The 23,775-nt window shown below is 39.4% G+C and overlaps 1 protein-coding gene across 7 annotated transcripts in view; it reads left to right on the top strand.

Moving 5' to 3' along the window:
- arhgap23a (Rho GTPase activating protein 23a) overlaps positions 1 to 23,775 on the top strand; it is a 76,118-nt gene that overhangs the window by 26,505 nt on the left and 25,838 nt on the right. For 3 of the 7 annotated variants that reach the window (XM_058404713.1, XM_058404721.1, XM_058404703.1), the window contains exons 1-4: positions 9,026 to 9,963; positions 17,045 to 17,242; positions 20,476 to 20,500; positions 22,659 to 22,751. In XM_058404713.1, coding sequence (XP_058260696.1) covers positions 9,739 to 9,963; positions 17,045 to 17,242; positions 20,476 to 20,500; positions 22,659 to 22,751 — 541 coding nt within the window. In that variant the 5' untranslated portion in view covers positions 9,026 to 9,738. Of the gene's footprint in view, positions 1 to 9,025; positions 9,964 to 17,044; positions 17,243 to 20,475; positions 20,501 to 22,658; positions 22,752 to 23,775 lie in introns of those variants that run through there. The other 4 variants (XM_058404750.1, XM_058404746.1, XM_058404738.1 and 1 more) reach the window with 2 other exon arrangements.

Below are 23,775 nucleotides of genomic sequence, written 5' to 3'. Positions count from 1 at the left end.
CTTTCTTATGTCTCCAAGTTTTTTTCCTCTTTCGGAACACCAGCCTTCGTTTCTGCTTTTGTTTACTTGCACGTGAGCTTTCGTTATCTGAGTCCCTCCATCTTGTCCCCTTGTGTGTATTTGTGTGTGCAGTGTTTCTGTGTATGTTTCACAATCTCTAGTACTTTCCAAACATTTTTTGTCTCGTTGTGTCCCCTTCAGCATTTTTCCTCCTCTCTTTTTTGTCTTTCAAGCCTCTGCCTTATTTGGTCAGGTGAAAGGGTTTCACCCCCCCCTCTCTCTTTTACGCTAGCAGTCCTGCCAGCTTTGTTTATTAAACTGACAGTACTGTTTTCTGAAAGCGTAACCCACTCCATTGTTACTTAGAGTAACAAAAACCAGATTCAACACTAATGGCACTAACTAACACTAACTTATTTGTCTTTCAAACATTTTGTGTAATATTTTTTAATACAGTATGTTGGATTTATTCTACTTCATGCTGTGTATCAAATATGCATCATACATATAATATAATTTGCCATATCATTCCACATCTACATCAACACAAGACCCCCTGAAGTTACCAAAAGCTATACGTCATGCTACGTGTCTGCTTCTATTTGCTCGGAGCCTGCATGCATGATATCTCCACCTGTATCTCTGCACAGATCGTAAATGTGTGATAGGCTGGAGATCTGAGGGTTTTTGCATTTCCTCTCTTTGTGGGTTTTGCATCAGGTTATCGTCATGCTACTAGTCACACAGTTACACAGTCCCTTAAACACTCCACACACTTGAACTTTTCACCTGAATGTTCGTTTATTTATTTATTTACACTTTTGCTGTGAATGATAGTGCTTAGTTGTGACCATTTGGGTCAATATGTAAAAATAATAAATAATTGATGACTTTTCAACGTCTGCTTGAAATTCTAGACCATTGTAGACTGCCTTTGGTGAACCTCAAGGGAAAACAAACACGCAAACTAACCTAGCAAGCATCGTGTCTTTCAGTTCTGAGTGGAAAACCGGTCCTCAAATGTATTTTTACAATTTCATTTGGATATATTTGTCGGCTTAGGTCATGTTAACTTCTGAACAATAAGAGTTAATGAAAATGAATTGAAAATAACCTCAGAAAGCCAGGTTGCTTCTTGTTAGCTTCTGGACATTAACAGTTATTGAATATGACTAAAATTTCCTCAGAATTCCTGTCAGGTTAGTTTGTGTTAGCTTACAGACATTAATACTGAATAATAATATTGAATAATTATAATGATTAAAATTCCCTCAGAAATCCTATGAAGTTATTTTATGTTAGCTTCTGGACATTAACGATTATCAAATATGACTATAAAGAGTCATATGACTCTTAAATTTCCGGAGAAATCCTGTCCGGTTAGTTTGTGTTAGCTTCTGGACATTACTAATTATCGAATATGACTAAAATTCCCTTAGACATCCTGTTGTTAAGTCTTATTAGCTTCTGAAAACTCATGTAATTGACAAAAATTCCCTCAAAAATGCTGTCAGCTTATGTTAGCAAGGTAGCTAGCATTAGTGATAAACAGTATGTGATGTACTGTATGTGTATTGATGAATATAAATATGAATGAATTGTCCCCAAAGGTCTGTCAGGTTAAGACTAATTTAGCTAGCTGGTTAACATTATGATCATTAATGAGTATGACTGAAAAGTCCTGTCAGAATCCTCTCAGGTTTAGCTAACAAGCATCAGCAGTAAAGATAATTAAATATTTATGAGGAAGTGTTAACAATCCTCACAGGTTAGCTCATGCTAGCTATTTACCAAGTGTCTTGAGTCATTATTATGAATATTTAAGGTGCAGTAACAAAAAATCCTTTCAGAAATTCTGTCATGCTAGCACAGTGTAGCCAGCTGACTAGCAAAAACACTGCACTTGCAAAAGCCAAAATACTTCTGTGTGTGTGTGTGTGTGTGTGTGTTATAGAGAGCAGGAAAGAAGTAGTAGAATCATTTGTCCACTCGACAAGATTGTATGTCTTATGACTTGGTTCAACCCTGGGTTAGTACTCAAGGACATTGCACACACACACACACACACACAAAGTTTGCTCTGTTCACTAATCAGTATTAACAGGAAACTGTAGAGATGAACTGATGGTTATGGCTGTGGTTCCAAAACATTCCCAGCTCTTTTATATAGTTATATATCATGTGTGTGTGTGTGTGTGTTGGCTATGGCTCAGTAAAGAAGTGTTGTTTCGGATGGACTTATCTCTTTTCACCACCAAAAGTGAACTCTGAGGCTGGGATGTAAATGGTCATGTTCATGATTTATATCTCTGTCACAGTCATGTTATTTGGGAAGAGGGATCACACGATTAGGCAGATCGAAGGCCTGGTATCGTGTGTGTGTGTCCAAATATATAAAGCAATTTTGCACTTTTTTACTTCATATCCAGTGGAAACTTTGGTGGTCTGTCTGACCAGAGAAGGCTCTGGGCTTTCCCAAACTGCCTTTCAACTTCAGAATTCTCCTTCCTTTTTTCTTTTTTTTTTTCCTTTTTGCCCTCTTTTCTTTGGCTCTTCAGCCGTTTCCTCACATCATTCTCGAACGACAAGCATTCCAGCCACCGCAGTCCCGCACACAGAGAAGGAAAGAAGAACGTCATCTCTGCAGCCCAACGTTATAATTTAAATACTGCTAATTATACAGAGGCCGAGCGGGAACGGGACAGACGGCAAGATGGAAAATCCATGCAGAGAAGAAAATCGAGCGATTAATAATAATAAAAAACAAAAGGAGTAGAGAAATCAGAAGCTAATGACAAGGGAATTTACTGTATCTGCTGTCTAGCGGAGAACTTGGGCTATTTTTCATTTTCATCTTCAAAGCTCTAATTTATAATTCTAAAGGTTTCTACTAATTGCACTGTAATGTGTAGTCATTTTTTAGGAAACTTCTGTGTGTTGTAGGTCATAAATTGTCATTAATTGAATTAACCGAGAGGATGTAATGTTATCAAAGAGGTAATTTCCAGATTATTAGAGCTGGTTTATTCTTCTGCAGTGCTTCGGCGGATGTGTAAACATGTGTAAACTTCTGCACACGTGTCTGCCAACATACTTTATGCAGACATGAGCAGTAGGTGGCAGTGTCACATGAGCTAAAGAAGAACGGACAGAAAAGAAAGAAACCAAGAAGTACTGGATTACACGTCATTCAGACACAGATGCAGTTTTACTGTGCAAGATTGAAGCCAGTCTGAATTTTTTTAAAGCCCCTCTGGCGCGGTTGTGGAGAAGATCCAGTGGTTTATTCAGCCGTGGATCCTGCGTTGTCACATTTCTGTGGTTTTGTAGTTGCAAGTGGTTAAAGTGTATTTAAAACAAACAAAGCCACAGCAAGTTGGCAGATTCTGCGTCCACGTGGAAATCGAGGCTAGGCCAGTATAGATGTGTTTAGATTACGATCGCGATATCACTCCAGCACTGAATGACATCATCAGCACAGACACGCATGCATGCACATGCAGCTACGCAGAAAACGAGAAATGATCCTAATATAATGTAATCAGTGCACAGCGACTCCACCCTGAGCAAACCCCAGGCTGGTGTACACTTACAGGCTGTGTGGAGAACGTCAACATCGACTATTATAGTCAATCTTGCATCTATACTCAGCTCATCTTTCCAGAAGGAGAAATTTTCTGCTTCTTCAAATGAAGACATTTGGAAATAAAAGTCAGGGATTGCTCTGAGTGGCACAGATTTTATTTTTTGTAGCACAGTTAGATAGCTTCCTTCTAAATTATGCTTTTATGGTTGAGTACTCATCTTATTTGAACAGAATTATGGGATTTTCCCCCCAGCTCATATGAATAAAAAAGCAGTAATGACACTATTGTGCTTGTTGATAATTGCTGTATATCCTATATATATATATATATATATATATATGTGTGTGTGTGTGTGTGTGTGTGTGTTGCTTGTTGTACTGTGGGGTGTGTTGACTGCATGCCCCATCTGGAAGCTCTTTGGTTTCTGCTTTAGATCATAGATCTTTTCTTCTCTTCTCTCTTCACTCTTTCTCAACATTTAACTGGATAATTTGTACTTTCTGTCATTTCCTCCTCTTCTTTTTTTTTTCCACCACGATATTTTAAGCTACTTTTACGAATCGAGCACCTCCGATCATTTTTCTAACTGCCTGTTCAGCACTCTGTGACTTTATTTGGCTGGAATTCAGGTAGAACATTTTTGCGGAAGCAGCACATCTTGGGGTGACGTGGTCATGCTTCTTTTTTCTTTTCTTTTTTTTTTTTTTTGAGTGTACATTTTAGCCAAATAAAGTGAGGTTGAACGCAGTGCAAGGACAGACCCGAGCAGAAACAAGTGTTAGACGAGAGAGGAAACGAGCACGAAGTTTGCAGGAAGCCTGTTTCTGTCTAGTATTTTATCAGTGTATCAGAAGGAGTGAGAAATTTACCTTTTTTAAACTGCAGCTTGAAAGTGTATTGAGCGAAAGCAAGCTTAAGAATGATTGAGAGAGAGATAGAGACAGAGAGAGAGAGAGAGACAGCATCCTTTTTTCCCCTCACGCTCCATGCCTTGGCTCGTGCCAATATAAAGCACTTCACACCCCAGCTGATAAACACACAGTGTCCTGCTGCTGAACACAGTCCAGTTTAAGAAGCCACTTTGTGCAGCGCCAGCTCTCTGTTCCGAAAAACGAGAGCAGTTTAAGTCATCTACTCGTTAACAACGGGCAGGTGTAAACACTCACTCCCTTCCCGCTCGTGCCCCGTTACTTCGCCTCCCGTTCACAGCCTTGCTCTAATTGTAGTCATTTTTCTCACTTGAACTATCCACAAAAATAGATTAAAAATTTTATTAACAGTTTGCATTTTCATCAGCTACTCGATATTGCCAAAAGTTTCGGGACGTCTGCCTTTACATGCACATGAATTTAATATAGATTTGGTCAGCCATTTGCAGCTATAACAGCTTCAACTCTTCCGGGAAGGCTTTCCACAAGGTTTAGGAGTATGTTAATGGGAATTTTTAATCATTCTTCTAGAAGTGCATTTGTGAGGTCAGGCACTGATGTTGGTCTCCACTCTAATTCCTCCTAAAGGTGTTCTATCAGGTTGAGGTCAGGACTCTGTGCAGGCCAGTCAAGTTCCTCCACACCAAACTCGCTCATCCATGTCTTTATGGACCTTGCTTTGTGCACTGGTGTGCAGTCATGTTGGAACAGGAAGGGGTTCATCCCCAAACTGTTCCCACAAAGTTGGGAGCATGAAATTGTCCAAAATGTCTTGGTATGCTGAAGCATTAAGAGTTTCTTTCACTGGAACTAAGGGGCTGAGCCCAACCCCTGAAAAACAACACCTGAATTCAATAATTGGAGAGGTGTCCCAAAACTTTTGGCAATATAGTGTATATTGGTAAACATGTTTTTTTCTTGGATGGAAGTTTAGGGATTGAGATATGGTCTATGGAAGGGATAATGAACACAAAACAATACAACGCAAGAAAAGGAGGATTTTTTTTAAATCTTCAGTAGCAAAGCCAGTTTTGGAATTTAGTATGAAGCACTGCTAATGTGTGTCTTAATATTTTTGTGATTGAATTATTAATGCAGCTGATTAATGCAGTGTTAAACCTAAACCAAAACTAACCATAAAATCATTAACCAAAAGGAAAACCTTGGATTCTTTTAGATTGTTGAGTAAAAACATCATCGTCTCTTGGGGACCAGGGAATCATTGTTTGGTCCAGATCTCGTTTGATATCTAAATATTGCATCGTTTACATCTCACCCCCAGCATAACTGGAAGGAAATATATAGTTTTTCATATGTATTATTTTGGTGAGTTCATTTTGAGCTCCTACATATGTTTTTAATTGTCATTGTGTTCGGTGTGAAGCTGCTGTTTTAGCATTCCCTTGTTAATGGAGACGTTTCTGTTTGTTGAGTCCAGCTCTGCGTGTGTGTCAGTGCTCACTGAGGATTACAGCTAAAATGAACCAGATAACCAGCTACACACTGTTTCCTCCACATACCACTGAAGTCAGATATATGGAGTGAATTTTTTCTGATATATGATGACTCTTCAGGTGTCTGTGCTGGTAGGAAAAAAATTGCACTGTTCTGTGAGTACGACACTGATGAGTCTTACATTGATACATTGGAGTGTGTGTGTGTGTGTGTGGGTGTGTGTGTGTGTGTGTGTGAGAGAGAGAGAGAGAGAGATAGAGAGAGAGAGAGAGAGAGAGAGAGAGAGAGAGAAATGAGTACATTCTCCAGCAGGGGTCAGGCTTCATTATAACTACATGTGAGGAGTTCAACACATGCCTCTGTGTGTGTGTGTGTCTGTGTGTGTGTGTGTGTGTGTGTGCATGTGTGTGTGTGTGTGTGTGTGTGTGTGTGTGTGCGCACGTATATGTGTGTGTGTGTGTGTGTGTGTGTGTACGTATATATATGTGTGTGTGTGTGTGTGTGTGTGTACGTATATATATGTGTGTGTGTGTGTGTGCGCACGTATGTGTGTGTGTGTGTGTGTGTGTGTGTACGTATATATATGTGTGTGTGTGTGTGTGCGCACGTATATGTGTGTGTGTGTGTGTGTGTACGTATATATATGTGTGTGTGTGTGTGTGTACGTATATATATGTGTGTGTGTGTGTGTGTGCCTGTTTAACGGTTCAGCTTGGAACTTTTCTAGATAGGGAAATTCTATCTTATGTACAAGGAATTTTTAAATATTCCTGAAAGAACTGAACTATAACAAATCTAATTGTCAGAATGATTCATTTTTTCTTTCCAGGATGTTCCTTTGATTTGCAGTGATGCTCCCTATGACTATGTTTACAGGGAATATTGTGTTTGCCATCAGTGTGTTTGTGAAATGTGGATGCTGTCTGATAGCAATAATAATATAGAAAGTGTGTGTGTGTGTATGTGACATACTGTATGACGTTACCGTTGATTTTGGTTCTTTAGTACACATTTTTCCGGCTTGCTGTTTTCGTGTTGCCGCTTGTCCAGTTGTGCGGCCGGTGAAACCTGTCCGCCTTCTCGAGAGGCACTGGAGCTCTGCCATGGCCACCTTCCTGTCTGTCTCTCCTCTCTCACACACACACACACACACACACCTGAGACGTGGTGGTTTGGTGAGATTTTCCACAAACCTCTTTGTCTGTGTGTGTTCATGCGTCTTACAGACCTTTCTATAGACGTGTGTGTGTGTCTGTCTGTGTGTGTGTGTGTGTTTAGACATGTGTGTGTAACATGTGAGATGGTCTGCTGCAGCTGTTGGCTGGTTGAGTGAGCAGCTGTAAGGATATGTTTATCTGGTACCATTTCTCTGTGGTTTTCTTTCTACCCTGCGTTTTTCTCCGTCTCTTGTTTTTTTTTTTCCTTTTCTTTTTCTTTCGTTTCAGTGTCTGTCTGCAGCTGCATCTGTGTTTACTTACCTGGCAGATCTTCTGCGTTTTCCCCCTCAGTCTTTTTTTTTTTTGACAAGAGGAACGCGCTGAGACAGAGACCTGTACAGAGTAAAGAAAGAAAGAAAGATGCGCTTTCAGGAATGTGTGAAGGACAAAAAAAAGCATTGTGTGAGGTTCACAAGCTCAAACACTTGTGCTGAATTTAGGAAAAAGTGAAAATTTCCCCATTTTTTTGAAGGTTAAGAACCTGGAATCTATCCCAGGGGACACGGTGGATACCCTGACCAGGGTGGCAACACATCATAGGGCACAATCTCTCTGCACACACATCTCATCTAATGGTTATTATTATTATTATTATTATTATTATTATTATTATTATTATTATTATTATTATTATTATTATTATTATTATTATTATTATTATTATCCATCCATTCATTTTCTATACCCGCTTTATCCCTAATTAGGGTCACGGGGATCTGCTGGAGCCTATCCCAACACACATTGGGCAAAAGGCAGGGGTACACCTTGGACAGGTCACCAGTATTATTATTATTATTATTATTATTATTATTATTATTTCTATGTATAGAGTAAAACACATCAGAGTGCGCTGTTACAGGAAAATAATCAACAATGAGCTGGTGTGATGTGGCCTGACATGAAGCAGACTCGCTGTTACCATTCATAGCTACGTTTAATTACGTTTAATCTTTTAAAATTAATAAGAGAAAAAAAACGTTACTGAAAAGCATCCTGAAGACTTCACTGTGGTGGAAAGTTATCTGTTTATCTCTGACCGTTAGATAAGCCCTGACTCCTTCCAGAAAGATCTCGTGCTGTATCTGATCGAGCCTAACTGTATGAAATATCTTGATGAAAGAAATCAAGAAATGAAAATGGATTTTTGAGGACTTTCTTTGCTTTTATGCAACACAAAGACACACTTGGTGCCTTCCTGCTAGCATGTGATTCAGGGTGAAACTGTAGACTCGTTCATTTTCGTAAGCTTATTGAGTAACCCGAGAGCCCTGCCTGTTTATCTGTCATCAGATAGGTTTCATACTGATAGAATGTTTTCTAATAATTTTTTAAGAATTATTTTGTCAATCAGGTCACATTTCTAAAGAATCATGATGCAGCAAGGGAATTCCCATGCTGAGTATTGAACAGGAAAAAGAAATGCAACTTTAAAAAAATAAATAAAACAGGCTGAAATCAGTGTATACCATGTTCAGCGTTGCTCTGAGTAACAGCTAGAGTATGGAGATTATGACATCACATCACCCAGCCGTGTTTGTTTCCTCTGTTGTGTTTTAAACTAGTTTCTTAGTGAAGTTTTGGAGTGTTGGGATAGCAGCTGTGCCACGCTGTCTATTTTCCCACACACACAGAGCGGTCAGCTGCTGCTCAGACGCCGACTCAGACGTCAGACTCCGATTGTGCATCTGTATTTCTTTACAGTTTGGTGTTTAATTAGCAACTCTGAGAGTTTTTCTTCCATGTGGAAAAGGAGAGAGAGAGAGAGAGAGAAAGAGAGAGAGAAAGAGGGAGGAGGGAGAGGAGGGGGGTCTGTCCTGCATTGACACACTAGAGCTGACTGAGTGACTCAGTGTGGCAGGGGAGAAGGAAAGAGAAGGTTGAGAAGACTCAAGGGATGAGTGAGGGAAAAAGAATGAAACAAAGAACGTGAGAGTAGGAGAGAGAGAAAGAGAGAGAGAAAGGTAGTCAGCATGTGATACTATCCTAATGAAGTCAGTGAGGTTGATTCATTTCGTTTAACTTGGACAGCCAGCTTTTCCAGATGCTGACCGGATTTTTTGGATCTACTATCTGACCACATGCCACATATACTCACACACACACACACACGTTCGCGCCCGCATGCACGCCGTCTGCCAGCCAGGAGTCTCTGATCTGCAGACTGGATCTGCTTTCATCTCCGGATGTGCCACCACATTCAGAACACACCGGTCTACGTCTGGGGTGTGGGTGTGTGTGTATGTGTGTGTGTGTGTGTGTGCGTGCGTGTGTGTATGTGCCTCCCGGGGTGACATGGAACTTGTTGGATTAACCGTGGAATGCTGAGCGACTCCCATCGAGGAAAACCCGAGGAATATCGTGGAACGAGTTCAAGAGTTTGGAATTCTTTCCTTCCTTCAGTGATGCTTTTGGCTTTTTAAGCCCTTTCATTTTCTTTTCTGCTCAGTCTGGAGTCTGGAAGTCTGAGATGAGATCTGTGTGACTGACACCCCGGCAAGCCGGTCCTCGTGGAAGCGTGTGAGTGTGTGTGAATAGCTTTAAGTGTGTGCGATGTTGACAGCGGATGGATTGCCCACGGTAATGCCTGCTGCCACTGCATATCCACGACTCGGTGCTAGAGAGTGGAGTTTTTGGGACGTGGTGGGGGTGGACTGTAGCGCTCCTGAGCCACGCTGCATCTGGGTGGCCGTGTTCCGGGACAACTCGCTCATCGCACATGCTTCCAGCATTGAGTCTGCATCGACTCGACCCAGAACAGCCTCGTGTGGTAACAGGGTAAGCCGTGCGTGTGTGTGCGTGTGTGTGTGTCTTCATTCATACACACTTGCACTAACTAAGCAGAGATCATTTGAATGAACGTCTGTAAATCTGGCTGAACTGAAATCTTCACCGGTGTAGTTTATTGTGTACTTGCTCTCTTGCTTTCACTCAATACTGATGGCTAGTGTTGCCAGATCGGGCTATTTCACTCATACCAAACTGTAAAATGATGGTCGGAAGTAATGGAATTTAGATATGTATTGTGTTTCAATTAGAAGGCATTTCCTAAACAGGAAGAAATTTCCTGCTGCATTTTTGTGCACTGGGATTCTGGATCACATTTACTAAAGATTCCAGATCTTAGTGAGTACTCTTGAGTAAGTTTTCCAGATTGGAAGTATTCCGGATCATATTTAGTAAGTACTTATGGATGGTATTTACTAATTATTCTCTTAAGTATGTTCTCCAGGTCATAGTAAAAAGAATTGATGGTATCTTAAAGACAGTCCAAATTGTATTTAGGAAGTAGTTAAAAAATTATTTAGTCAGTATACTGGATCATATTTAGTAATTATTCTGGAATATATATTTAGTAAGTATTTTAGATTTCAGCTTCCGGATGATTCCGGAATTGTATGTATTAATTATGCTCTCGATAAGTATTTCAGATCATATTATGAAACTCAGATTATGAAAATTCAGATTTTTCATGAACATTCCGGGTGGCATTTAATAAACATTCCAGATAATGTTTTGTATTATTATTATTAGTAGTAGTATTCTATTTATTCTCAATTTTATGAATGTCTTTAGCAGAGGTTTTAACAAACATTGTGGATTCAAATATCAAATTGAAACGCAAGTTTTAGAGCTGTTATATTTATCCAGGTATTTGGTAATTGTACCTTTATTGATTGAAAAGTGTGTTGGAAGTTACTATTATTAAATTATCTGCGCTAAAACCTATGACGTGACAGTAACGGAGTCCTGAATGGTACGGCTGCCAGGGTTTAAACACTGTCCAGTCAGACAGATATCAACCATATGTAATAAGTTATGCTGTAGACTGGTTTATTATAAACATTCCAATCTGGCAACCCAAATGATGAGTTGCAGAGTTTGGTAACTGAAGGGAAGAAAAAACTGGAGGCTTTTAAGTCAGAGTCTGTGTTTGGATATCATGATGGTCACCAAATCTCCCAGTTTTGACCTTGTGAGGACATTCAGCTGGACTCCTCTAGGAAAACTCTTGTGGTTGAATGACGCAAGGTTAGGGTTAGATTTAAGTGTAGCATGTCATTAATTCCCTGCAGTGGAAGATCTTGACATGTATAGTAAGACAAACATGTACAGCATGCGTGTGGAATGCAGGACAGGGCAGTATGGGAGCGAGTCGGCTTCATGACTCTAAACACAGATGCAGCTGGTACACACACAAACGCAAAGTCCATGCAGACAAAACACACATAGTTTATTTAGTACTAGTGTTTGTGAAATGGATGTAGAGGATGTGGATGTATTTGGACTTAAAGATCTCAAGTTCCTTCAAACATGCATGGGTTTTATGATTCCTCGTAAGCAGAGCCCCACCGGGTGAAACCAAAATGATATGCTATTCGTTTTCCATTCTGTTTTTAAAATCATCATCAGTGGAAAAGTCTCGGAAGCTGGACTAAATAAAGCTGTGGCTTCATCACGAAAGCTTGCGTGCTCTTTCAATCCTGAGTTGTTATATTAGTTTAACATCAAGGGGGTTGCCATGTTGTAGAGTGTGAGCAGGCGGTGAGGCTTTTGAGAAAGACTCTTCATCACCAGACACACAGCTGCACATACAGACACCTAATGCCTTTGTTTTAACAATACACAATGCACTGCCATGGTTTTAGGGGTCCAAGCACCAGAGCCGCTCAGGAAATGTCTTTGTTTGGTTAACTGCTAACAGCTCAAGAGGCAGGCTCTGTACGTCTGTGAAAACTGTTTCATCCTTACCTCTTTCCCTTGGTACTTTTATTTTCATTATTTGAATTCTGCAAGGCAAACGCTGATGGACAAGTGGAAAACCCAGTTTAACAGTCTTGTGCGTAACTGAAAGATCAGAAAAACAGGTTGATGTGCAATCTTGGATCTTCACGCTTTCATGCCTACTTACAAGGGAATAAAACGGACAACATATTTTTGGTGCTGTTTCAGTTGCTGGTTTTAAAGATGTAGAGGTCTGTTGAGCCTGGTGTGTGTGTGTGTGTGTATATGGAGTAGGTGTATATTGGAGCCTATGTAATGTTTGTGTGTTTACTGGGGGGGGGGTCCGTCCACCATCCAGAAACATAGCAGTAAGTGGACTGGTGATGATAAAAGTCATGTAATGGACTGGCATACCATCAGAGCTGTATTTCCACCTCATCCCAGTTTTCAGGGGGTATGCTCTGAATCCACCTCAACCCTGAGAAGGATCAACTGGTTATCAAAAGTAGAAGAAATAAAATGCCATCCACATGCCCTAGCATCAGAGCTAGTAGTGTGATGCTCATACCCATACCTTTTATGTTAGCACACATTATTAAGTACTTTTAAATCCAACATCCAAAGCAAACCCCAGTCATCACTTTTAATTACGACAGACTTACTTCTCTAATACCAGATTATGATGAACACCATACTGTTATAGTGTCTTTATTCTTCACGTAAGAATAGGTAATGAGAATTCACGTTTTCTTTTCCTCAAGTCAGACTATTTTCAGTTTTGAGGCAAACCTTTTGCGGATACGGCTGAGCTACAGGCCGCGACATGCCCTAGGCGACTGCAGAAAAACGACATGAACTCTGTCAAGGTGAAAGCCATCACAACCACAGTGATCCTATGAAACCGCAGCGGTGTTATGAACTTAGACACAGAGCAAAGAAAAACAGTTGCGACACAATAAACGCGCTGCGGTATTATCCGACTCATCATCGGTGTCAGTAATAAATGATGTCACTTTCCTGTGAGATTATGAGAAAATCCATCAGTATTGAGAGTGCTTGGAAAGGATAAAGGGAACAGCGTCATTTTGCAAAAGGTGAGGCACTCGCTTACATCCCACACACATACACACGCTCGAACTGGAACATGTGGCGGGTTGAAAACATTGTTAGGAATAGAAGGGCTTGAATGGATAGATGTTGCTGGAGGGGGACAGGATAGGAGCAGTTTTTGAGCCTGCAGGGGTGTGTGTGTGCATTTTGGGGGTAATAACAGGGCTTTGGTATTCTCAGCAACGGGAGGAACCTTGTGGTCGAAACTTGGCATGCTCTAGCATGCTGAACTCTATCTTTTGCTCTACGTATGTCGTCTTATCTGAGCATGCCCAGACCTAGCAGCTAGCGCTCTGGAATTTACCGTTATTGTTGGCTACGCTCATTCATCGATTCATCTTTCTTTACCTTTGTAGCTCCTTAAACATCATGTCCAGGTTACGGGTGGGTGATATGGCAAACTATTCATAAGGCAATCCTTAAAACCTTTATAATACAGTATGTATTATATGTCACAGGATTCACTAGTGGTGAATAAGATGGGAAAACATATATTATGTTATTTGAAGAGGTTTTGAAATATTCAGAACCTGATTATGTACTAGTATACTGGGATGTGCTTTGTTCCTTTTATACCACAGAAATTAATTTATTTTTTTTAATTAATTAAGCTTTTTCAATTCATTTCAATTCAATTCATTTTCAATCAGTATAAGCAAATGAATTATTTTATGGCTGCAAGATTAATGTAAAATGAGTCAAGACTCATGAGATGTGTGTTTTTCCCTCTGTTGTATAACTTTACATAGAGTTTTAGTGGTTGAAGATAAACACCTTCACATATTTTAGATGCTTATGAACAAACACTTGGAGCATCTCAGAGAGCAGAAATGGGTTTGATATCAACATTTGCTTTGAAAATACAAACATTTGTGTGGAGAAAAAGCTTTTCTATGAATATATTGCACCTTGTAGGCTAGGGAAACACCGAAATACTTATGAAACACTGCAGATTCCTAAAGTCCTGTCTACTTTCATATGAGCTTCATATTAACCTCTGATGTGGAGTGAGACATGACACTCGATGTTGAACGTTCATCCATCCATTTTCTATACCCGCTTTATTCCTAATTGGGGTCACAGGGATCTGCTGGAGCCTATCCCAGTACACATTGGGCGAAAGGCAGGGGTACACCATGGACAGGTCACCAGTCCATCACAGGGCCACTTATAGACAGACAACCACACACACTCACACTCACTCCTATGGGCAATTTAGAATTACCAATCAACCCGATGTACATGTTTTTGGACTGTGGGAGAAAACCAGAGTAAACCCACACAAGCACAGGGAGAGCATGCAAACCCCACAAAGAAAGGACCCTGCCTGTTCGAACCCAGTACTCAAACCCGGGACCTTCTTGCTGTGAGGCAACAGTGCAAACCACTAAGCCACTGTGCCCATGCTGAACACAGTTCCTATTTAAATAAAATATCAGTGATTTCTGACCGTTCAGACTCGACAATTCATCAGCACTGTTGTAGTAAATTTGTAATGCCAGTTAACTGGCCGGAGATAATCACAAAGTTGTTGTTGATAATCTTTGTTGTTGGAAACTGGTGTGTTAAAGGATGTGTGTAGATTCTGAAGCTTGTGACCAGAAAAGATCAGTAAACCAAAGGAGAAGCAATAATTACATGTGAAACATTCTCAGAAAAGCATATTTTCATATAATTGATTGCAATATCGATGTCTTATTGTTATTTTGCCCACATTTAATGCTTTGTTCTGTTTTGCTGAGGCTTTTACTATCAAAGTGCCAACTCAACGTTTGCCACATGTTGCTTTGTACCAAAAACAGATGTCTAGTTATATGTTACAGTGAGTAACAATGGAGGCTAAATTCACCTAAGAAAAGTTTACAATGTCAGTATATCGTAATATCGATATCGTATTGCATCGTATCGCTCAGCCCTTGTCCGAGTCCAGCTCTTTTACTCTTACTTGTAACTCTGTGTATCACTTTCTTTTCCTTGCTTTCAGCACCTAGATCCATGCCAGTTTGAAAGGTTAGAAAGAACTCAGGGAATTGTGGAATGGAAAAACAGGATTACATCATTCGGGACAGAATTCAGGAGAGATGAAGAAAAATAGAGAGAAAGGAAGTGTGCAAGTAAACCAGAGGCAAGCCAAAGGGGGTGAGATCGGACAGAAGCATAATAAATGTCGGAGATGGAGAGAAATGTGAGAGCAGAAATATGACAATCTTTGTGTGTGTGTGTGTGTGTGTGTGTAGAGAGTTACAGCTCAAGTTTAAGGATGTTGGAATGTACAAGAGCAGGAACACGTCAGAAAAATAAGGGGTAACTTACAGTAAAATACTAAAAAATAATCTTCCTCATGTCTCTTTTTTCCTGTGTGTTCAGCTCTTCTGCCTGTGTACATTTTAGCTGAACAGCTGGGGTGAAATCCTCACCTCACCACACTTCCTGCCACAAAACCAAGCCCATACTTCTTGTTTTTGTGTGGTAGGAAAGGGGGATTTTGTGCCCACTTACAGAACCTTAGAACATTCACCTCATTATCCTATATATAGCAGGACAAACGCTTACACCATGCACAAAAAGTAGCACATGGCTCTGCTGTGTGTGTGTGTGGTTTTGATTTTCTCCATGGAGCTCGGGCAAGCTTACAGCATAATTTTAGCTTAATTCTATACAATTAGCTTAGCAAAAAGTAGATTTTTATGTTATTGCAGAAATCCTGTCTGCTTCACATACTTCATAAGCAGCTCTGCACTACACTCCTACACACTCTCTGAACCCGATCAACTATAGACTGGAATCGGGGATTTTCCTGTTTTTCCCTTGGAGCCTGTTTGCGATTTCAGACATTTTTCCCAAGCTGCTTTTGAGCAGATATTCCCAAAGGAACAGCGCCTGGTTGGCAGCAAAAAAAAAAAAAATGCCTTCATGGGCATGTTGAGAATATCCCAGACCCCTCCTCCGCCTCTTCCTCCTCTACTGTTTGCTCAGGTGGTGCCGTCTGATTGATTGACAGATGTGGGACTGTCGTAGAGAATAGTGGGCTGGGGCTTCTTGTGTGTGTCTGAGAAAAAGAGTATTCACAGTCAAGAGCTGAAGTGGGAGATGTTTATTAGGGAAACAAAGAAATTGGGTATTTTATTCGCCTTTCTTTTAATAGTCTAAAATCTCATATTATGGATAAATGGTCTGATGAAATGGACTGTAGCTAGGGGGTCAGAGAATTATTAGGGGGTCAGAGGTAATATTTTGTTTACTTGAACTGAATGAGTTTAATTCGGCTTTTAAATACCTTCACTTTAGCCTGTATGCTTGGCTTTGGGTAAATCCTGTATTCGAAAATCTATAGCAAAAGTCCATAGCACAGTTATGACATAGGACAGGCAGCAACATCAAATAAGGATAATTGGTCATTTGTAAATAAAAAATATGCGCAAGGTCAAAATTAGCATCCACTGAAACATTGAACAGCTGAACACAGTAAGGTAGCAAGCACATGACAGAACAGGGGGCAGAGACTGGACCAAAAACAGAAACAAAAACAAACACCAGCAACACATGCCACTTGTCTCCGCTGGGGACTGCAACACCGCAAAGGAGGAATCTGTGAGAACTTGACAATTTCACTGAGAATAAAAACTGTGTCTCCATAAAAAATAAATAGCCAAAAGGTTACTGTAGACATTTAAAGAATGAGAAATAAGTTTAATGTTTGCATAGTTCAGTAGTTTTAGTAAAATAAATATGTACTGAGGGTGTCTGTGCAGTGATTTCACATCACTAAACTGATAAATGTTCTGAATTTTAAAGTAGACCTAAATCAAAAGCTCTGCTGTCACCAAGGTCCGCAAACTGTTTTTATTTTCCACTTAATACATATTGCATTTCATGTTTTTCATTTTCATGAAGCAGTTATTGACCCCGAGTCAGTTTCATGAGAAAAATCTTATCTCCGGATTAGATGGAACAACTTGCTTCCTGGTATGCGAGCGCATGTTTGTTTACCAGATCTTCATTTCTTTTTTTCTGTTTGTTCTAGACAAAGGGGAGAAGAGATGGGCTCCCGTCGTCCAGCGATAACCCTCGGCCGGTCCTGGGGGGCGGAGCTGAAGGCAGGGGCGTGTCCTGGCAGGGCCCTCGGACACTGGTGCTCCATAAGAACTCGCAGGGCTTCGGCTTCACGCTGCGCCACTTCATCGTATATCCGCCTGAGTCAGCCTTGCACACTAGCCTGAAGGTAAACTGCCGGTTACCGTAAACACCCTCATAGCAACTAGGAAATAAAAGCCAATGTTTACACAGACGAAATGGGAATATGGCATTAGTCACGATCGGTGGATTCCCAGTGTTAGGCATGCTTTTAGTGTTGCCGTCACTGATGTGGGCTGAGAAATCATCATAGTGGGGTTTGAGGTTTCCAGGAATCATAAGAGCAAGTTGGTGGTAGCTGACAGGAAGCATTAGGAGGTACTTCAACCTCAGCTCAATCCAAACAATTAACTTTTTATAGAATCTGGAAAGATAAAGATAGGAAACTGGAACTGGGGGAAACCACAAGACAGGTGTGTGCTGTGAGCAACAGAGCTGGGCAACAACACGGTGTAATCGGATATCAGATACGACTGATAAATAACCGAGTTGGAAAGGAAAATGAATAGAAAACTAGAGCTTAAGTTCATTTTATAAACAACTTGTCGAATAATATTAAACACTCAAGGACTTGGAACCATAGGGGTTATGGATATAATAGGTAGATATAGTATGTTAGGTAAAAGGATATTAATGAGATCCGGTACCGTAAGAGTTTGAATGTTCAGTAAGTTTTATAAAAGGGAAGGGAAATAAACTAAATTTCTACACTAAATCTCTAATTTAAAGCAAAAAATTTATATAGTTGTACAATTAAAAACATCTGGAGGTTGAGTGCAGAAGAAAAGGTTATGATGAGTTTCTTGTCAGTCAGCAGAAGTTAGTCTACTAACTGTGTGAGCATTGCTAGGTTGTTGATAACTTTATTGTTGGTGGTTTGGATTTGGGTTGGTTTGGTTTGTTCATTTATTTCTTTTGTTTTGTTGATTTGTTTGTTAGCTGATATTGGATTATCATTTGGTTTGACTGATTGATGAGTTCTGTTAGGTTCGTTTGTTCGGCTTGGTTGGTTATTTAGGTGGTTGGTTGTCAGAGAGTAGTGGTATATCGCTACAGCTGTAAGCTTAATATTTTAGGACAAACCAGCAGAAAGACAAAGAAAGGAAAAATAAATACAGTAAGTGGGGACGTGAAAGTAAAATGGAGGAAGCAAGGAATGAAAGTATGAGTAAGAAGAAGCCTGACGTTGCAGTAAATGTGAAGACGCAGCTTAAAAAAGTTCATTGTGTTACAGAGACCTCTGCACTGCCACGTCTTTCCGGATGATTTCTCTGACAGACCAACAAACCTTCTAAGGATGTTACATGTCATTTTATTGGTAATATACATTAGGCCTATGAAAGGCGATTATCCAGTTATCTGGGTGTATAATATGGTACTGTGTCAGCATAATTGTACAACAGTGTATGTCCTACTGCGTGAGGTGATGATAACAAGCTGCAGATGTTAAAGTGTGTGTGTGTGTGTGTATGCACAGTGAAACAAAGTCCTATTATTTTCCCAGTGTGTGCCATTCCTGAGTAGATCCAGTTTTCCCCTCAGTGAAAAGGCCTGTGTTGTGTTTGACTGGTACCACACACACACACAGGGACGAGCTGTACCAAGTCCCGACCCACTCCAGTTTGTCTTCTTTTGTTCAGTGTCATATGATTGTCTTTGCTAGGAAATAAAACTGATTGTTCCCTCTTGAGAATGATTGAACTGTAAAACCCAAGAAATCCAAATTTGTCCAAAAAAGCTGCTCTAGTTTTAATAAGAGTCACTGCATACAGGATATAAGAAAAAGTGGGCAGTTGTTTATGGCTTTAATTGTATATTAGTAATTAGGTACTAGATTAATTGCAATTATTAGGATTAGACATCTGCCAGTTTGTCTGTTAATAAATGAAAACTCAGAGTAGAGGTGTGAACATTTCCAGTCTTTTTCTCTATGTCGAAAAATCTAAATTTTCATCACATTTAACTTACAATTAGTACAGTAAATATGATGCTGATGCTGCCTTTCATGCACAAACTTATATATTCAAGACCACTCATTAATGCATTAATGTTAAACCGCAAACATATCTCACTCTCTGGCTGGTCCATCACCTTAAATACACTTCCTCTACTGAAATAACACTTCCTGGTATGCGCTGCTTAAACTTTCTGACCTTCCAGAATACAAAAAGTGCGTCATCAAACATCTGATGACTGAGATCTGTAATAACATTGCTCTGGATTTTAATATTGGATCATGAAAATAAAAAGTCTGGTTGAGATCATTAAACATTTAAACACATTTCGCTCATTAAAATAGTTATATTATCCCTAATAGGTGTGTTTACACATGTGGAATCATCCTGTCTGAAGCATTTGACTGCAAATCTCTTTCAGTAGTGCACTGTGTATTAAGTAAGGTGTGTATTTGGACGTACAGTCTGCATCCGGAGCGCTAAAGCCTCAGTATTGTGTGAGTGTGTGTAGAATGAGCTCTGTCAGCGCTGCACACTCACCTCAAACTGCCTGATCAGCATCCTGTGTGTGTGTGTGTGTGTGTGTGTGTGTGTGTGGCTTAACTGATTTGGCCTACTGATTGAGGAGCTGTGAATGTGTGCTTGTTAGCTAGGATCTTGGTATAATATAGCTGTCAGATAGTCAGATTACGTTAACATTAACTGAACATCCCGTTTGCTTCAGCTGTTTGATCAATGCTGCCCTCTAGTGTGCTGTTAAAGACACTGTAGATCAAGGCTAAAACTTTTTTGGCCACTCTAATTGGGCATACAAATTTTTTTCTGGGCCCCAGAAAAACCTTAAGCTTTTGATTACATTTTAATTTAATTTAATTTAATTTAATTTAATTTAATTTAATTTAATTTAATTTAATTTAATTTAATTTAATTTAATTACATTTTTAAAATTGTTTAAACTCTTAATATAACAAAAATTAAAAAATAAACACTACCAGTTCTTTTGGTCATCAGTCTCAGTTCTCAAAAAATATATATCAATTCAAGTTGTAATTTAATTTGTTTATATATATTTATATGCATATTTAAAATTGTGTTTTTTTTTTGTTTAAACTGGAACCTACAGATTTATATTCCTTGTATAAATGTACTACAAACACTGACAGTTCTTTCAGTCAGCAGTGTAACTCACTTCCCAAAATATATTGCGTATGTGTGTATGCCTTGCTAAAGCATGTGCTTTAACTGTGATTTCATTTTGATGACCATGGGTATTTATAGCAGGTTGCAGTTGGCTCATTGCATGGTCATAACATTGTGATTCTGTGTCTCAGCTGAATTTTCTGACTTTCTTCTTTATTTTTAACAGGATGATGAAAATGGAAACGGAAAGGGTGAGTCAAGTTTCATCTTGTCATTTTTACCGTAGATACATATTTAAGGTGGCTGATTGATTGGAAAGTATTGAGCTTTTGTCGATTTCTGTCTGTCTATGTGATGGGAGAAGCTTGATGAAGAGTTCCAGCCAACTGTGTTTAAAAAAAGGAATGTCTTGACTTGTCAAGGCATCAGTTGTCCACTAGAGGCCTCTAGTGTTCTAGTGTTTGCCATGTGAAGAAGTTTTAAATGAAAGCACTGTGTTTACATACACCAGTCAGGCATAATGTTATGACTGACTTCCTAATATTGTGTTGGCGCCTCTTTTGCTGCCAAAACAGCCCTGACCCATCATGCACTGTGTATTCTGACACCTTTCTATCAGAACCAGCATTAACTTCTTCAACAGTTTGAGCAACAGTAGTTCGTCTATTGGATCGGATCACACGGGCCAGCCTTCGTGCATTAATGACCCTTGGCCGCCCATGACCCTGTCGCTGGTTCACCACTGTTCCTTCCTTGGACCACTTTTCATAGATACTGACCACTGCAGACCGGGAACACCCCACAAGAGCTGCAGTTTTGGAGATGCTCTGATCCAGTCGTCTAGCCATCACAGTTTGGCCCTTCATCAAACTCGCTCAAATCCTTACACTTGCCCATTTCTCCTGCTTCTAACACATCAACTTCGCTTGCTGCCTAATATAGCCCACCCACTAACAGGTACCATGATGAGGAGATAATCAGTGTTATTCACTTCACCTGTCAGTGGTCATAATATTATGCCTGATCAGTGTATTTGGACAAGTAAAAAGAAAAGAAAAGAAAGAAAGAAAGAAAGATTTTTGAAATTATGATGTATTTTTGATTGTTATATATATATATATATATATATATAACAACACCGTCACTGTCCAGATGATATATATATATATATATATATATATATATATATATATATAACAACACCGTCACTGTCCAGATGATATATATATATATATATATATATATAACAACACCGTCACTGTCCAGATGATATATATATATATATATATATATATATATATATATATATATATATATATATATATATATCATATATCATCTGCACAGTGACGGTGTTTCTTTCTGCACTGCATTGGAATTTGTACTCGTATACTGTAGACACCTGCAGCGTGTCGTATTTCCACACACCAGTTTGTTTTGATTTATGATACGAAGGTCTATACTAGGAATCAGCAGCATTTGAGGCAGGACATGTGTTTTTATAAAAGTTTTTAGATCCACCCTCCTATTTAACCTAATTGGACTGCAGGCCTTTTGTTCTTGTTCTTAATCTTATTCTTAATCTTACAAGATACAGTACATGTGGCTGGATTAAGGCACAGATATCAGTACTGGTTTCAGTTTTCAGATCAAATACTGTTATCATTTACTCTTAATTTCTAAAAAAAAAATAAAAAAAAAAAAAATGCTGTGATACCAACATCTTTTATCAGAACAGATTAAGTGGTCAGCCTAGCGTATGCCGTCACACTGTGTGTAGAGTTTTTGATGATTAATCATGGCAACCGAAGCAAAGCGCTGGGAAATTCTCAAGAGGTGCAAGTACAGCATCTTTCTGATGAAACCACAGCATCACATGATGAAAATTCTGGTGCTGTTTAAAGCGTATCTTATAATAAAGAGCGTGAAACTGGCTGACTTGAGTGTACAGAAGAGTCTCAGCAAGTATGATCATTAAAAATAGCATGAAGCAGTGTAGTGAGTGCACAGAGACACAGTCACACATGTAAGCTCAGGTCAACCGCCATACTGCTCTCTATTAAATATACTGCTTAAACACCATCATGATTTAATCATATAACTCAGCATGTCATTTATTTGTGTGTTTGTATAGTTCCATTTTTAACACCCAAGGTCTGTCTACTAGCATATGAGACAATAGAATATTATTCAACCTCAGAAATAAATAAAAACAACAGTAATAATAAAGTTTATTGCTAGCAACCATACTGAATAAAATACTAATCACTAGAATCAGGTTACTCTTATCCGTATCAATATCAGTATCAGTATCACCGATTACTAAAGGTCGGAAAAATAGAATCTGTTCAACCCTAGTCTTGATTGACTCTATAATGATTATGTGATTGTGTGTGTGTGTTAACACAGGTCTACAGCGAAGTCGGCTGGAACCAATGGACACTATATTTGTTAAGAACGTGAGGGAGAAAGGCCCTGCTCACCAGGCTGGTCTGTGCACAGGTGAGAAAGAAAACCAAAGACACACAGTATTTGGGCAGGAAGTGCAAGTCTGGGTCCGTTGCCATGGAAATCACCTCAGTTTACTTTGCAGATGATTGACCTGTTGGTATTTGCATGCTGAGAAACAGAGCGAGATGACACAGTGTTGTCACTTTGCTTTAAATTTATCCTGTGTCCTGTGAGTGGATACTACACATGTTGAAGCATAAACACTAACACTAATGTGTGTACTAGCATGCACTTTTTGCGTGCAATCACGCTCCGAGTCAAGCTGAGATGCCAAAGTTGAGGAAATGTGTGTATGTAGTCATTCTACGTCAAAAAACATGGTGCAATTATAGGTAATGAAGCTAGTCTTATGTCGGATCTTCTCTGGAAAACATACTAGAAAAACTGGTTGAGCAACTGGGGGAGTTTCTGAGATGAAATGGTATTTTATCTGAATTCCAATGAAGCTTCAGAAAGCTGTATGCGAAACCATTCCTACCTAAAAGATCTTACCTAATGCTGAATCATTTGTGTCCTAAAAAACACACACATTCTTTTGTGTTTAAAACACTGCTGTTCAACTGAGGTATTAAAAAGGGTCAAAAGCAGGCAGAGACCTCTTAGTGTTAAAGTAGAAAAGGACATTAGTGCAATCCTCAACCTCAGGACATTCCGTCTCGCTCTTCTTATTGACCTGTGGTTGACCTGCATTTGACCACTACATTAAGGGACATCTTCCTGGCTTCCTGGTATAGGATTAGATGTTTAAAGTGCCTGAAATTACTGTACTGAGAGTATGGATGTTAACACGACAGGGTCGAACACGTGCGCCTCAGGGGTCTATAGCTGTATCGGTCATAACAGTCGTTACGTTTGAAAGAGGAAAATTCCAGATACTCATCTTGTTAAAGTGATATTTTGGCTGATTTGTTTATGTTACATTCGTCATGGTTTTAGGATTTTTACGGGGGGACGAATGCTGGTTATACTCCATTGTGGTTATTTTGTTATATTTTAATTCATGTTATTTGACTTT

This window comes from Hemibagrus wyckioides, linkage group LG02, assembly GCF_019097595.1.
Source record: "Hemibagrus wyckioides isolate EC202008001 linkage group LG02, SWU_Hwy_1.0, whole genome shotgun sequence".
Lineage (NCBI taxonomy): Eukaryota > Metazoa > Chordata > Actinopteri > Siluriformes > Bagridae > Hemibagrus > Hemibagrus wyckioides.
This window is presented reverse-complemented; position numbering and strand designations above follow the sequence as displayed.